The following is a 12,543-nucleotide window of genomic DNA, read 5'->3' on the forward strand; positions in this document are numbered from 1 at the left end:
ACAAAATAAAGAAAGCAGCATTAAGAAAAACAAAAGGCTCATTGCAATTCTATGTTTTCATGAGTTGATGACTTTAAATGGTGAAGTCAATATTGTAGTTTAAACAAGTTCCACTATTTTATTGGCTAAAGCATCAAACAAGTTTTACAAAAACCAATCATTTAAAAAATATATATTTTTAACTAATTGGATAAGACTAACTCTAGAAATGAAAAGAATGTTGAAGTTGAATCGTATAGAAAAGAAATACCAATATTAACAAAATAAAATTAAAAAAATTATTTAGAGAAATGTTAATAATTGTTAACTAATGCATTTTTTGTGAGTAATTACAAATATAATAATAATAATTTCGTAATATTGCCATCTTCATTTTATTCTTTGTTCTTCTCCTCTTTTTCATGTAACTGTTAGGGATTGATTTATGAAAAGAAAAAAAGTGAGAAGGCGAGAATAGAAAAGTAAAAAAAGTAATAAAATTTTTGAATTTATTCCCAAAGTAATTGTCAACACATCTGGAATTTTAGATTGGTTTGACTATCTTTAACCCAGATGGTAACTGAAAGAGTATGATAAGATTATAGGTCAATGCTGTTCATGGAGACGCAAGTAACCTATCTTGTCCAATGTGTGGTTAGGTCACCTAGTAATTACTACCAGATTCTTTATCTCTAAGCTAACCTTATGTAACCTATAGTCTTGGTCTATGTAACCAAAGTGGGGTTTGAGAGTGTGGTTATGCGAAAGGAAGATATCGACACTTATATACACTTTGTCCAATAAAATGATACTTGATTAGCCCATGTTTACCATTCAAACTTAATCAAAGAAGACTCCCCACTCTTCAACTTTATTTTCCAATTATAAAGTGATTCTAACTTGAAATGTCCTGAAAGGACGCTATTGCCCCACTTCCTCCTTCTATCATCAAATTGATTTCGCATTTACAAATTTAGAATAAGAATGCAAAGACCAACAATACCATAAGCTATCTACTATAATCACTAAGATAAATTTAAGTAATTGAACTAGATAATTGCCCCTCGCATAATGTAAGTGACATCTAAATACCCTATCTTTTGCTCTCCACCATAGGGGATCGTACTTACACACAAAATATTCTAAGTGCAGAGATAGAGGATGCAAAATGACATGCAATGCACACAAAATAGAGTCCTAGAGGCTTAATCCTACTTTAAAAAAAATTTTAGCATATTTTTGGGATACTTACCATAATGGCAATAATGATAAGTATAAGCATAACAATGCATAATAACAATCACAACAAATCAATGAACAAAAAAATAACAATAATATGCCTAAAGAACGAAAAACAACAATAACGATTTAGTAATATAGAAGAAGGAATATTATTTAATTTTTTAAATTTTTGTGAGTTTATACAACAACAACAACATGAGCATATACAAGAAAAGCAAGCATTTTTTTAATATCCCCTTTTTAATAATAATAATAATAATAATAATAATAATAATATTATTATTATTATTATTATTATTATTATTATTAAATAAATAAATAGGCCCCACACATTCTATGCACACCTTAGACACACATGCATCTCATGCGTCGACAGATATTCATGTATGCACACACGCTTACCCACTCAGGCACTTAGGTAAACACACACACACATATACAACTACGCTCTTACTTATGTATACTATTGGATTTAAGTTTTAATGAGTGAAAAAACTGGTTGATAAGCATGACTAACTAAACGTGCATGATATATATTGTGCTCTAACCTTGTGGTAAATGCAAATGAGTTTTTCAGACACAATTATAGAAACATTTACAAAAACATTTGTAGAAACATTTATAGATACATTTACAGATACATTTATAGATGCATTTATAGATGAATATTCACAGATGCATTGAGAACAAATGTCTATTATGTGACATGTAACTAATAGCTCACTGACCTACCTTTATTTGGACAAATTTCCTATATTATAGACTGAGTGTGATCTTGATTAGATTTCTTATTAATAATTACAAAAGCTTTAATGGATTTTAAAATTTAAATTTTGGTTTGACTTAACATTATTGGAATTGCTATATTAATGGAAGATTAAATCAATTTTTATTGAGCTCTATCATTCTATATCTTGAAGGATTCTGTTGATTGCACATGGAAATTCAAACCAAATCTAGTTTGACTCACAAATGCAATCATTGAATTTAAAAATGTAATTGTAGACGAACTTACATATGAGATTGCAAACACACTTACAAATGCTATCACAAATGCACTTTCAAATGCTTGTGGTTGTAATCACATATGCAATTATAGAAACTATGACACGTGACCACTTCTCACTGATTCGTTGAATTATTTCCTATAGTACTAATTATGATTTTAAAAAAATTGTTGTGATTGCTCCTTGACAAGAATATTCAAGTTCATAATTTGAGTGAAGAATCCAAGATGATATGACAAAATGGGAGGTTTTCCATATTTATATTCATGAAAGAAACTCTTCCATAAACATGAAATCCTCTAGTCGTTGGACATTTATTGCAAAGACCAAAGTTGTTGCTTGAAGAAGGCTATGCATCATCCATAAATTAAGCACGACCAATTTGAAGGAAACTAATCGAAATATACATCTTGAAGGACCCTTCACTGATATTTTGGTTAAGCTAATTGTCTTTGTATTTTGTATTCATAGTGCATTCAAGGAATAACTTCGTAACAGGTTAGGAATTTATTAAGTCTCTCTAAGATTTTGAATTTTGAATTCTAGAACACATTCGTGTAAGCAATAAAAATACCTTGGATGTTTTTCTTGTTTTTATTTATCTTTATTTTTTGGGTGTTTTCCCAGTGGGACTATAGTGTCCTGACTATTGAAGCACTTGAAATTTGGTATTATCTTGTTGGGATTGGTGTGTCACAGAGTACTACAACACTAAGTTTTTTGGGTGTAATCCATATGGGACTAGTGTGTCTTGAAGTTCTACCACACTATGATTAGTCAAATGGCCATGTGTTTAGGATTACATTCACCTTACATTCACCTTTGAGGGCTATGTTGTCCTTGGTGGTACGACACGGGTTGTTGATGGTTGTCCAACAATAGCAGGATGTGTCTATCCTAGTGAATGTAATACTAAATGTGTCAGTGGAAAAACACAAATTGGTTAGTTTAAGGAGTGGACATAGGTTAGGTGATTGAACCATGTGCCACTCTAATCCCTTCCTTACTTTATGTTTTGATTGTGTGCTTCACTCTTATCATGTTATAAATTGATGTGATTACTTAACTTGAATATTATATTGAATATATCATATTTTGAAGCCAAGTTGATTTTTGACTTATTTCTTATATCTTGTGAATTATCTAAATGAAGTTAGAGATTTTAAAATCACCCAATTCACCCCCCCCCCCTTTGGCTACCTAACTAGACCAAAATATGCATACACATGCCTTATGTACTCTTGTGCATGCCATAACTAACCCACACTTAACCCATGTGCACTTACATGCATATTAACACAAAAATGCATGCATACAGGTCCCTGCACACACACACACACACCCATGCATACAGGCTTCATGCACACACATTACTAGGATTTTTCCATATGTAAACAAGTTGTATAGATCTAGCTCTGCACTTTTCACTTCACATGCAATCCTATGCATATAGGCCTATATAAGCACACCCTCATTTTTAGTACCTATATGCAGACTCCGTACAAATGACCACATATGGAAAGCATGCATGCATAGTATATATATATATATATATATATATATATAGAGAGAGAGAGAGAGAGAGAGAGAGAGAGAGAGAGAGAGAGAGAGAGAGAGAAGAGAAACTTGAAAAGGGGGAAGGGGAGTGGGTTTTCCCTATTCTTCAATCCCTATTTGTATAGCTAGAAATGGGTTGAGTATGGACTAAGAGGGTGGATTTTTTGCATAAGATAAAGGTTAAACTTGGCAAGGACTGCCATGGAAGTTGAGAAGCTATCCTCAAATAGCCCTATTTTCACCCAAAAAAAAAAAGGAGCTTCGAGGAGAGGAAGGTGGGGTCAAGGGGAGTTTACCATCACTTTGGTACTTTGGGTGGCTTAGCATGGTAGATGAGTCCAAAAGATAAATTGTTGAGAAACAACGACAAAAATCATGCCAAAGGTACCAAGGGACATACAGCAAAAGGGAGGAGGGAGAAGAAAGGAGGTTGAAAAGACATCATTTTGACCCCTGATATAGTATCTTTAACTTAAAGAGTTAGCTAAAAAAAGCAAGGGAGATAAGAGAAAGAAGGAGGGAGAGAGAGAGAGAGAGAGAGAGAGAGAGGGGGGGAGAGAGAGAGAGAGAGAGAGAGAGATAGAGAGAGAGAGAGAGAGAGAGAGAGAGAGAGAGAGAATAGAAGAGATCATGTTGGCTAGAGCTCTATTTGGCCTCACTAGTCATGATTAGGTTAAAACAGAGACAAAATATTGAAGGTGGAAGTGGGACGAGTGGTTGGTAGCAGCCATGGTTGTGACTTTCAGAGATACGCAATCCCTAGGGTGGTTCCTCTTGATTCTTTGGCGGTTGGGGCTACTATAGTTGTCATCTAGTCGAAGGTTGGTTGGCGCAAGGCTAGAGGAAGGTAGGGACAATGCGAGGGAAGCAAGGTGCTACCGCTGAAATGGATAATGACAAGCTGAGGTTTGTGAAACCCTAGCTCAGAGAAAGAACACACTGTTCATGTGCACATGGCTTTTTAAAAATTGCGAACAGGTTGGCCAGTTCATAATCCTGGTCAACTACCTATCTCCTATTTCCCTTTTCTTTTTTTTCTTTTCTTTGCTTTTTTTTTTTTGTTTATATTGTTTGGTTTGATTATTGATATAATTGAATTAAAATTCAATATTAAATAATTATATATATATATATATATATATATATATATATATAATGTTAGGATCAAAGTTAAAAGGATATTTCCATTTTTTGAACATATTACCATTATTATTATTCTATTTATTAATACTACAATTATTATCATTATTATTCTTATTATTACTATTACTATACCATATTCTTATTATTGTTACTAGGACTATTATTATTATTATTATTATTATTATTATTATTATTATTATTATTATTAGCACTAGTATTGACATCTTATTGTTATCTAAATTAATGCTTTTAATATTACTATTATTAAAAATTATCCTACTACTAGCCCTGCTATTAATAAAGTATATTACCACTACTATTTATTACCTTATCTTTATTATTATTAAATAACATAATATTAAACTATAAGAAGAAAAAAACAAAAAAAAAATGCTTTAAAAATCTAGAAATTTGTGAAGCAATAAAGATGCATAAATAGAGACAAGATTTCTTCTTTTTCCTTTCTTAATGGCCAATAATGTTCCCTGAATAGAAATTTGTATAGTTATCAAGATCTTGACTTCCCTTTATAAATTAAATTTAATTAAAAAATCTCAAATCAAAATTCTAAAAGTTTCAAATTTAATGGTTGACTTATCTCCTAAATGCTTATATGTGTGCCTCCTCTCTATTCTTTTTTTTATTACATAGGAACTCCAGCCACCAACAAGCCCTTCAGACCCCATAGTGCAACACCAAACCTACGGATTAGCATCTTCCGCCCCCAAGTTTCATTGATCAAGGCAAAGTCCGGAATATGGACACGGTTTTTGTACATCAGTTGGACGTTCGGCCAACCCGATCCCCAGGACACATCTCCATTACCATCCACGGTCCCCACTGGCTCACAGAGAACTCTCACCATCCACAGTTCCCGCTGGCTCACAGAATGAACTCTCACCATCCACGGTCGTCGCTGTCTCACAGACTAAACTCTCACTATCCACAGGCACCATTGGCTCCGTGAGTGTATCTATCTATTCTTGTTCTCATTGGATGAGGTCAAGTATCCTTAAATCATTTCACATCTGCCTCAAAATAAGTCCTCGGGAAGTGTTTGGGGGTTGAAGTGTTCAAATGTTTTCTCCTTAGCACAAGCATTTTTTTGCATTGTTTGTTGTCATTCTACTTGTCTTTTTGGGTTGGCTTTTGGTTATCTTCAAAAATTTCTTTCCTTTTTGTATCTTGATCTCTCTATGGACTTGCTCAACCTTCTCAACATTAAAATTTCCCTTCTTTTGTAACAACTTCAACAAAGTCTATGAAAACTTCTTCAAGTGTGTGAAGTCGACCTAGAAAAGGGTTATAATGTGTATGAGCTCAACAATTACCACCATTGCTCCAAATTCAGCACCTCAAAATCGAAGTATTTGAGGTACTACATATGTTACTTTCTGGGATTTTGCCAAATTTCTATAAGGCTCAGTAATTTCTTCATCATTTTGAAGTTTCTCATAAATTGCCCCCAAAATTGAATGTTAAATTCTTTGAAGTTTGATATTGACCCTAGTTTCAAGCTTGAATATAAATTCGGGCAAATTTCTTTTAGGTCATTGCGGAGGAATGACTATGATGATGTTTGATGCCCTGTGCGACACCATCAAGGCCCAAAAGGTCCCAAAGATCTATAGCATCCATATAAGACTCTATGAGCGACATCTATATAACCTCATAGATAGTGATTCATCCATTATCTCCTTTGAGAAAGGAGTTACCTCCATATTCTTCTTTGGATCCACACTGACTTACTTTCTTTATTCTCTCTTATAGCCTTTTGATTGAATCTCCGATATTCATTCATCTTTCTTCTTGTGCAAGCTACATGCTTGGCCTTTGTCCTCCCTTATTGGCTGAGGGAATCAAGCACCCTTCGATATTAGTAACCTTATCATTCTAGTATGGTTGTGAGTTGGTGAACTATAAGAAACTTCTCCCTTGGTAAGGGGCTTTGCGCTTTGGAAATACTTGTATATTTTCTGTAGGCATCTTTGATTGGTCTTGCATAGTTTGGAATCGTCACTTCCAAGGAAGGATATACTCCAGGTGTATATTAGATTCCTATTCCATGGCTAGAGAATGCAGGTATATGTTATTGATCAACTTCTTAAATCATTTTCCTTCTCTTTTTTGGCAAAATTGTGAGCATACCATGACTAGGTGTCTCAATCCTACTAAATGTGCCAAATTACTGAAGCAAATAGTTAGGTGTGGGCCTCTTTGGATTTGAGATCCTTACAAAGACAAGGAAATGGGATTATCAAAGTGAGGCTCTAAGAAGTCACTAAGGGATGTGAGAATGAAGCGACGTATCTTGTTCAATGTATTATTTTTTTGTGGACCCCCCCCCCCCAAACGAGCTAGTGATTTCTTTGAGGTTCTAACTCTCCCCAAACTTTTGGCAACAGCCTGTTATGGGAGTTGAAAAGCATATTTGAAAAATTATTAAAGTGTTGGATTTAGTAGGCCTTTTCTATGCCCTTAAAAAGTCTTATATGTGTACCCCCTATATTTTTCACTGTCACCAAATATGCAAAAACCATGAAAAAAAATTTTTCACAAGTAATGTTAAACATGATAACAAAGTCATCATAGATGGGTTAACAAAGTAACTAGTACTAGAGATGCATGGGATCAATGAATCTCCTAAGATTGAGACATTTCAATCATTAGAGTGTGTAACTTTTACGTCTCAAGTCCTAAGGAGTGGAACAAGGCTAATGAGATATATGCTATCCCACTATGTAGCTCAAGCCTAGAAAGCCTCCTAATGGATTTTTTTTTTTTTTCAAAAAGAAGGGGAGATTATTAAGGTGTTATGAGTTCAAAAACAAATAGGCATACACTGCGAAAATTTCTTGTTAGAGTGTAGTCACTCAAGAACAATCTAATTTTTTCTATATTCTCTCATTTGATTCTATGAAGGGCATACATAATCATCCCAAAAAGAGGAAAAAGAATTGCGTACCATAACTTTTCGTTGCTCTATAGTAGCACAATCACCAATAGCATAAACATCCTCACATCCCTTAACTCGCAACCATTCATCAGTTACTAGAGCACGTGTGTTATCCTGCATATAATAAAAGAAGTGTTGGCCCAGGTGTGCATTTAGAGGGGGGTAAATAGACGTCTTTCGCGGATATATGACTTTTTCTACATTCACAAAATTATCTTGGCAAGATGCAAGAGTTTTATATCACAATTTATAGTCAAAGCATATACTAACAAGCAAGCAATATAAAAGAAGTAGGATGAGAAAAACTTAATACGGTGATATTAACGTGGATCGACACCAAGCCTACATCTATGCATTGAGACCAACTCAAGGATTCCCCAAATCCACTAAGCAATACTCCTTTAAGATGGAGAAGCCTTTACAATCTTGGGTACACAACCCAGCTGCTCACCAAGAGCTACAACAAGATGCTCACCAAAATTCACCTTATAAAGGCTCATAAAGAACCCATCAATACAAAAAAATCAAAATGACTAGATGCAACTTCAAAGTGCTCCGTCTTGAACTGATAATACAAATCAAACCCCCCACTACTCTCTTTGTAAATGATGTGTAAGACTAGAGTAAAGAGCAAGAAAGTATATAAGCAAATATGAAAACCTTGAAATGAATGCTCAATCAATGTGCTTAACAACCAAGTGCTCAACTAGTATAAAATGAATGCACAAGACTCATATTAAAGGGCAAATGGACGAGTAGATCATTGGAGAGCTTTTGGGCATTAATGGAAAAAATACAATTTGAAAACTAGCCATTATTGCACATTAAATGTGTTCTGCCGCCCGACACTCATTGACGATTCCATGACCTCGTCAACGAGTCTTACACATGCATCCATCGAAAAATCCATTGTGTTTGTTGACAAGTCTTCTTTGCTGAATTCAGATAGGTCTTGGTTTCTCTTCATCGATGATTCCCCTATATACGTCAACGATATACATTCGTCGACAAATCTTTGTATTTGTCGATGAGTCACCTCTGATATTTTTAGGTGGTCTCGGGATCTCTTCATCGACGAGTCCAATGTTCTCGTCAACGAGTCACTTTATTTTTGCTTTAATAAAAAACTAAATGAAAATGGACAAGTTCCAAAAAAATAATCTTTTGTTCAAGTTAAAAACCAATCTTGTCCAACATTATTTTTACCAATTATAGGATGTCTTGATTTGATAAAATACGTTTGAAAACCATTTTGACATCTCATCCAGTTAAGTGACTCAATATGCATGTGTGAACTCAGTTTTCATGCCTTAGCCTATTGTGAACTATATGCATATGCAATTTGCTAGTCTCTTGCAAGATACTCTTGACCACACCATATTCACAAAAGTTGTAACATACATCATACCTCTCATACACACAACCCAACAAAAATACAATTAATGTTGAGTTATATATATGCTTTGTTTGGGTGGTTGAGCTTCGGATGTGCCATGTGTGGAACTTTGTTGATGGTTATTTGCTTAATACTTGTTCGATATATGTTTGACCCTTATATTTGCCTTGGAACTGTCCTGTTTACCTAAACTGAACTTGAGGAAAAATGCTAGCATATTTAAGAGCCACTAATGGGTTGTTGTCATCAAAACAAGCTGGAATGAGAACCCTTAGCCACTAGGGCTATCAAGAACCATATAGTCACAACAAGAAAAATAATTATGGAAAATCCATCTTGGGCTTGGCTAGCAGGAATTATTAGGTTAGAATGTATAATCATATCACATTTTAAACAATCACTTGAACCCTAGATGTTTGGTAGCTTTCAATTAATTATCATTTTTTAACTCGAACTAACCAAATCACCAAAATCCAAGGAATTGATCACTTGTCTAAAAATCAACTTTCTTAGGCAACTTGGACTAATAATTTTCCTTAGCTAGCTAGATAGGAGTTTGGATCCCATGTTGGTCTAAGGGCCATCCATCTATCTAGAGAGGGCACAAATAAGTTGGCAAGATATTAATACTGCCCTTTACAGCAAAGGAGTTTTATTAATTTCAAGTAATTTTAGATGAGTAGGGCAAATGGGTCTGATGTGATAAACCTGTTGATTTATTTGTTTCATGAATTCCCTTATAACTGGGCGAATCCCTACGCCAGTAGACCAAACAATTATCCCATAAGGCTTGGAATGGACTTCTTTTGTAGACTTTTCCTTCAAGGTAATTTCCTTATCAGAAACATTACGAACGTGGCATCCTGTTATAACTTCAATACCATCTCTTTTAAACTTCTGTTCTGCAAATGAACTGATTCTTTGATCAAATCTGCAAAAAAGGTTGTATGTGAAGACTTTATCAGTATTTGATATGGGTATGAAGTGATGGCCAGAGAAATTCCTAGAACTAAGAAGGTTGTGCTAGTGGTTGAAGGTGAGATTTGATGCATATCAGTTTAGGGTTGATATTTTCAACCATAAGCTATAAACAAGATAGGGTTGATACTTGATAGTGTCACTAGCATACAAATGAGTAAGGCAAATTCTTAAAAATGAGGCAAATTCAAAGCATTAAAATTGCAAATACTTCTAGGTTTAGAATTTCCAAAACCAAAAAAACAAAAAAAATCAGGATCTGTTTGGAGGCAAAAATTTTATTTGAGAAAGGGTAACAAATAAGAAGAAAATATACCTCTTATTGTATTTTGTCTTTATATCATCAAATGCAATTAAGATTGCATTTTTTGGTAATATAATTAAAAATTAACAAAAAAAAAAAAAAAGGTTACTGATGTGTGAAATCAATTTTTTATTATTGTCTATAGTATGTATTTTATTTTCTTGCTCATTTCCTTGATAATTAATTAATCACTTCATTTTTTTTTCCTTCCTTTCCCTTGTACTTTTCAAGTTCCAGCATGAAAAAATATTAGAACGGAACGAGATTTCATGAACCCTAAATTCTTCCTTCCTTACGTACGTGTTCAAGATATGATCATTTGAATGAATCAATGTTATCTTAACGTGGTCTTTAACCATAGGGTATAGCTTGACCAAATCTTCCATGACAAAATCATGCAGCTCTGCAGCAAATGCCACACCAGAAGGACCCCCACCAACCACCACAAAATGTAGTATTTTTGACATCTCTTCCTCGCTTATATTTGGAAGAACAGCTCTCTCAAAACTATCTATCACATTCTTGCGGATCTTCTTCGCATCTTCTATTTCCTGCATGAAGTCGTGCAGGTACTTATTACTTTCTAAGGTACGAGCACACACCATAGGAAAAAAAAACAAAAAAATAGGTAATTTTGATTAAGATACCAGACTAATCTAATGATATTGCGTGCTTTAAGTATAAACCCATTTAAAAAAATGGCAGTAAAATAAGAGTCTACCTTGATAAAGTGACAGTGCTCCATGACACCTGTAGTCTTAGTAGTATTGGCTTGTGCTCCCAGGGCTATTACCAAGTAGTCATATTTTAAATTGAATTCCCTTCTATAACTCCTTACCAAATCTGAATTGTTAACACTGCGACAAAGAACTTCCTTTTTTGCCGCATTAATCTGTACACATTCTGCTTCCCAGTACTGAAATTCACCAATTTTCTGCAAGAGAGAGAGAGATCAGAATTTTCATTTCTCGTCCATTTGTTTAGCAACGAAAAAAAGTTTTAGTCACTAAAGATTAGGATTTAGGCACAAATGCCTTGTTCGTTGGTATAGAGTATATTTTTGGCGACAAAAGATCAAGGTCGTCGTTTCCTTTTGTCGCTAAAGGTCCATTTTGTGGTTTCTAAAGATATTAACATTTTTCTGATTTGCAGCGGGAGCACATGCGTTATTAGTTGTAATGTACTGCAGGGAAGACCTTCTTCATAATGCTTCTGATTGGCTCAACAATGCTGCGAGGTTCCACTGTTCCACAAGTGACACTTGGGAGCAAGGGGGTGAACGCAAAATAGTTGTGGGGGGAAACCACCTGCACGTCGTACAAAGACAAGTCCAGATTCTTAAGGAAACTAACGCCAGCCCATCCGGTTCCAAGCACCACCACTCTCTTTTTCTTAGGTTTTGCATTTTGATCATGTTCTATCGTTGGTGCTTGCTGCTGTGCTTGCATCTCTGAGTATGCCATGACACCACCTCCGCTGCAGTAAATATTTAAATCACCAGCTACTAGTTACTTTCAAATTTCAAATGGCAATACAACAAGGGAATTAATCTTTAAAAAGTCATTAAGAAGAAAAATCAAAATATATATATTTATGCAGGATATCTATTTTAGTAAAGAATATTCAATTGCAATTCTAGCTAGCATATTTTTGTTACTCTACTGAACAATTATATTACTTGTTCATAGCCCTTTACACCTTGTTCCTCTCTCTGTTTCTCTCTATCACACACACACTTGCTTTTCCTTTCTACTGCTATTAATTTCTCCATTTGAAGACTACTTCAAATTTTTCATGCATGATATTCATGCTTTACTACTTTGGTAATAAATTTAATATATGTCTGCAAATAATTTGTAGAGATTAGGAATTCTACTCCAACTATGATTGAGTATGGTTTATTTAATGGTATAACTCCTATAATCCGTGCACCTCTCTATGTATGTTATTTTGTAATGAATGTTTTTACAACTCTATTTCA

General features: G+C 34.3%; 1 protein-coding gene across 1 annotated transcript in view; it reads right to left on the bottom strand.

Annotated features, from left to right (window-relative positions):
- The window catches only part of LOC131148194 (external alternative NAD(P)H-ubiquinone oxidoreductase B1, mitochondrial-like), a 29,084-nt gene extending 16,836 nt beyond the window's left edge, over nt 1-12,248 (bottom strand). The window contains exons 1-6 of the mRNA XM_058097928.1: nt 12,241-12,248; nt 11,759-12,038; nt 11,284-11,496; nt 10,863-11,113; nt 9,989-10,211; nt 7,894-7,998 (exon numbers count right to left, since the gene is read on the bottom strand). Of these exons, the coding sequence (XP_057953911.1) occupies nt 7,894-7,998; nt 9,989-10,211; nt 10,863-11,113; nt 11,284-11,496; nt 11,759-12,038; nt 12,241-12,248 (1,080 nt within the window). The remainder of the gene's footprint in view (nt 1-7,893; nt 7,999-9,988; nt 10,212-10,862; nt 11,114-11,283; nt 11,497-11,758; nt 12,039-12,240) is intronic.
- Nucleotides 12,249-12,543: the final 295 nt, after the last annotated feature.

The sequence above is a fragment of the Malania oleifera genome, chromosome 2, assembly GCF_029873635.1.
Source record: "Malania oleifera isolate guangnan ecotype guangnan chromosome 2, ASM2987363v1, whole genome shotgun sequence".
Lineage (NCBI taxonomy): Eukaryota > Viridiplantae > Streptophyta > Magnoliopsida > Santalales > Ximeniaceae > Malania > Malania oleifera.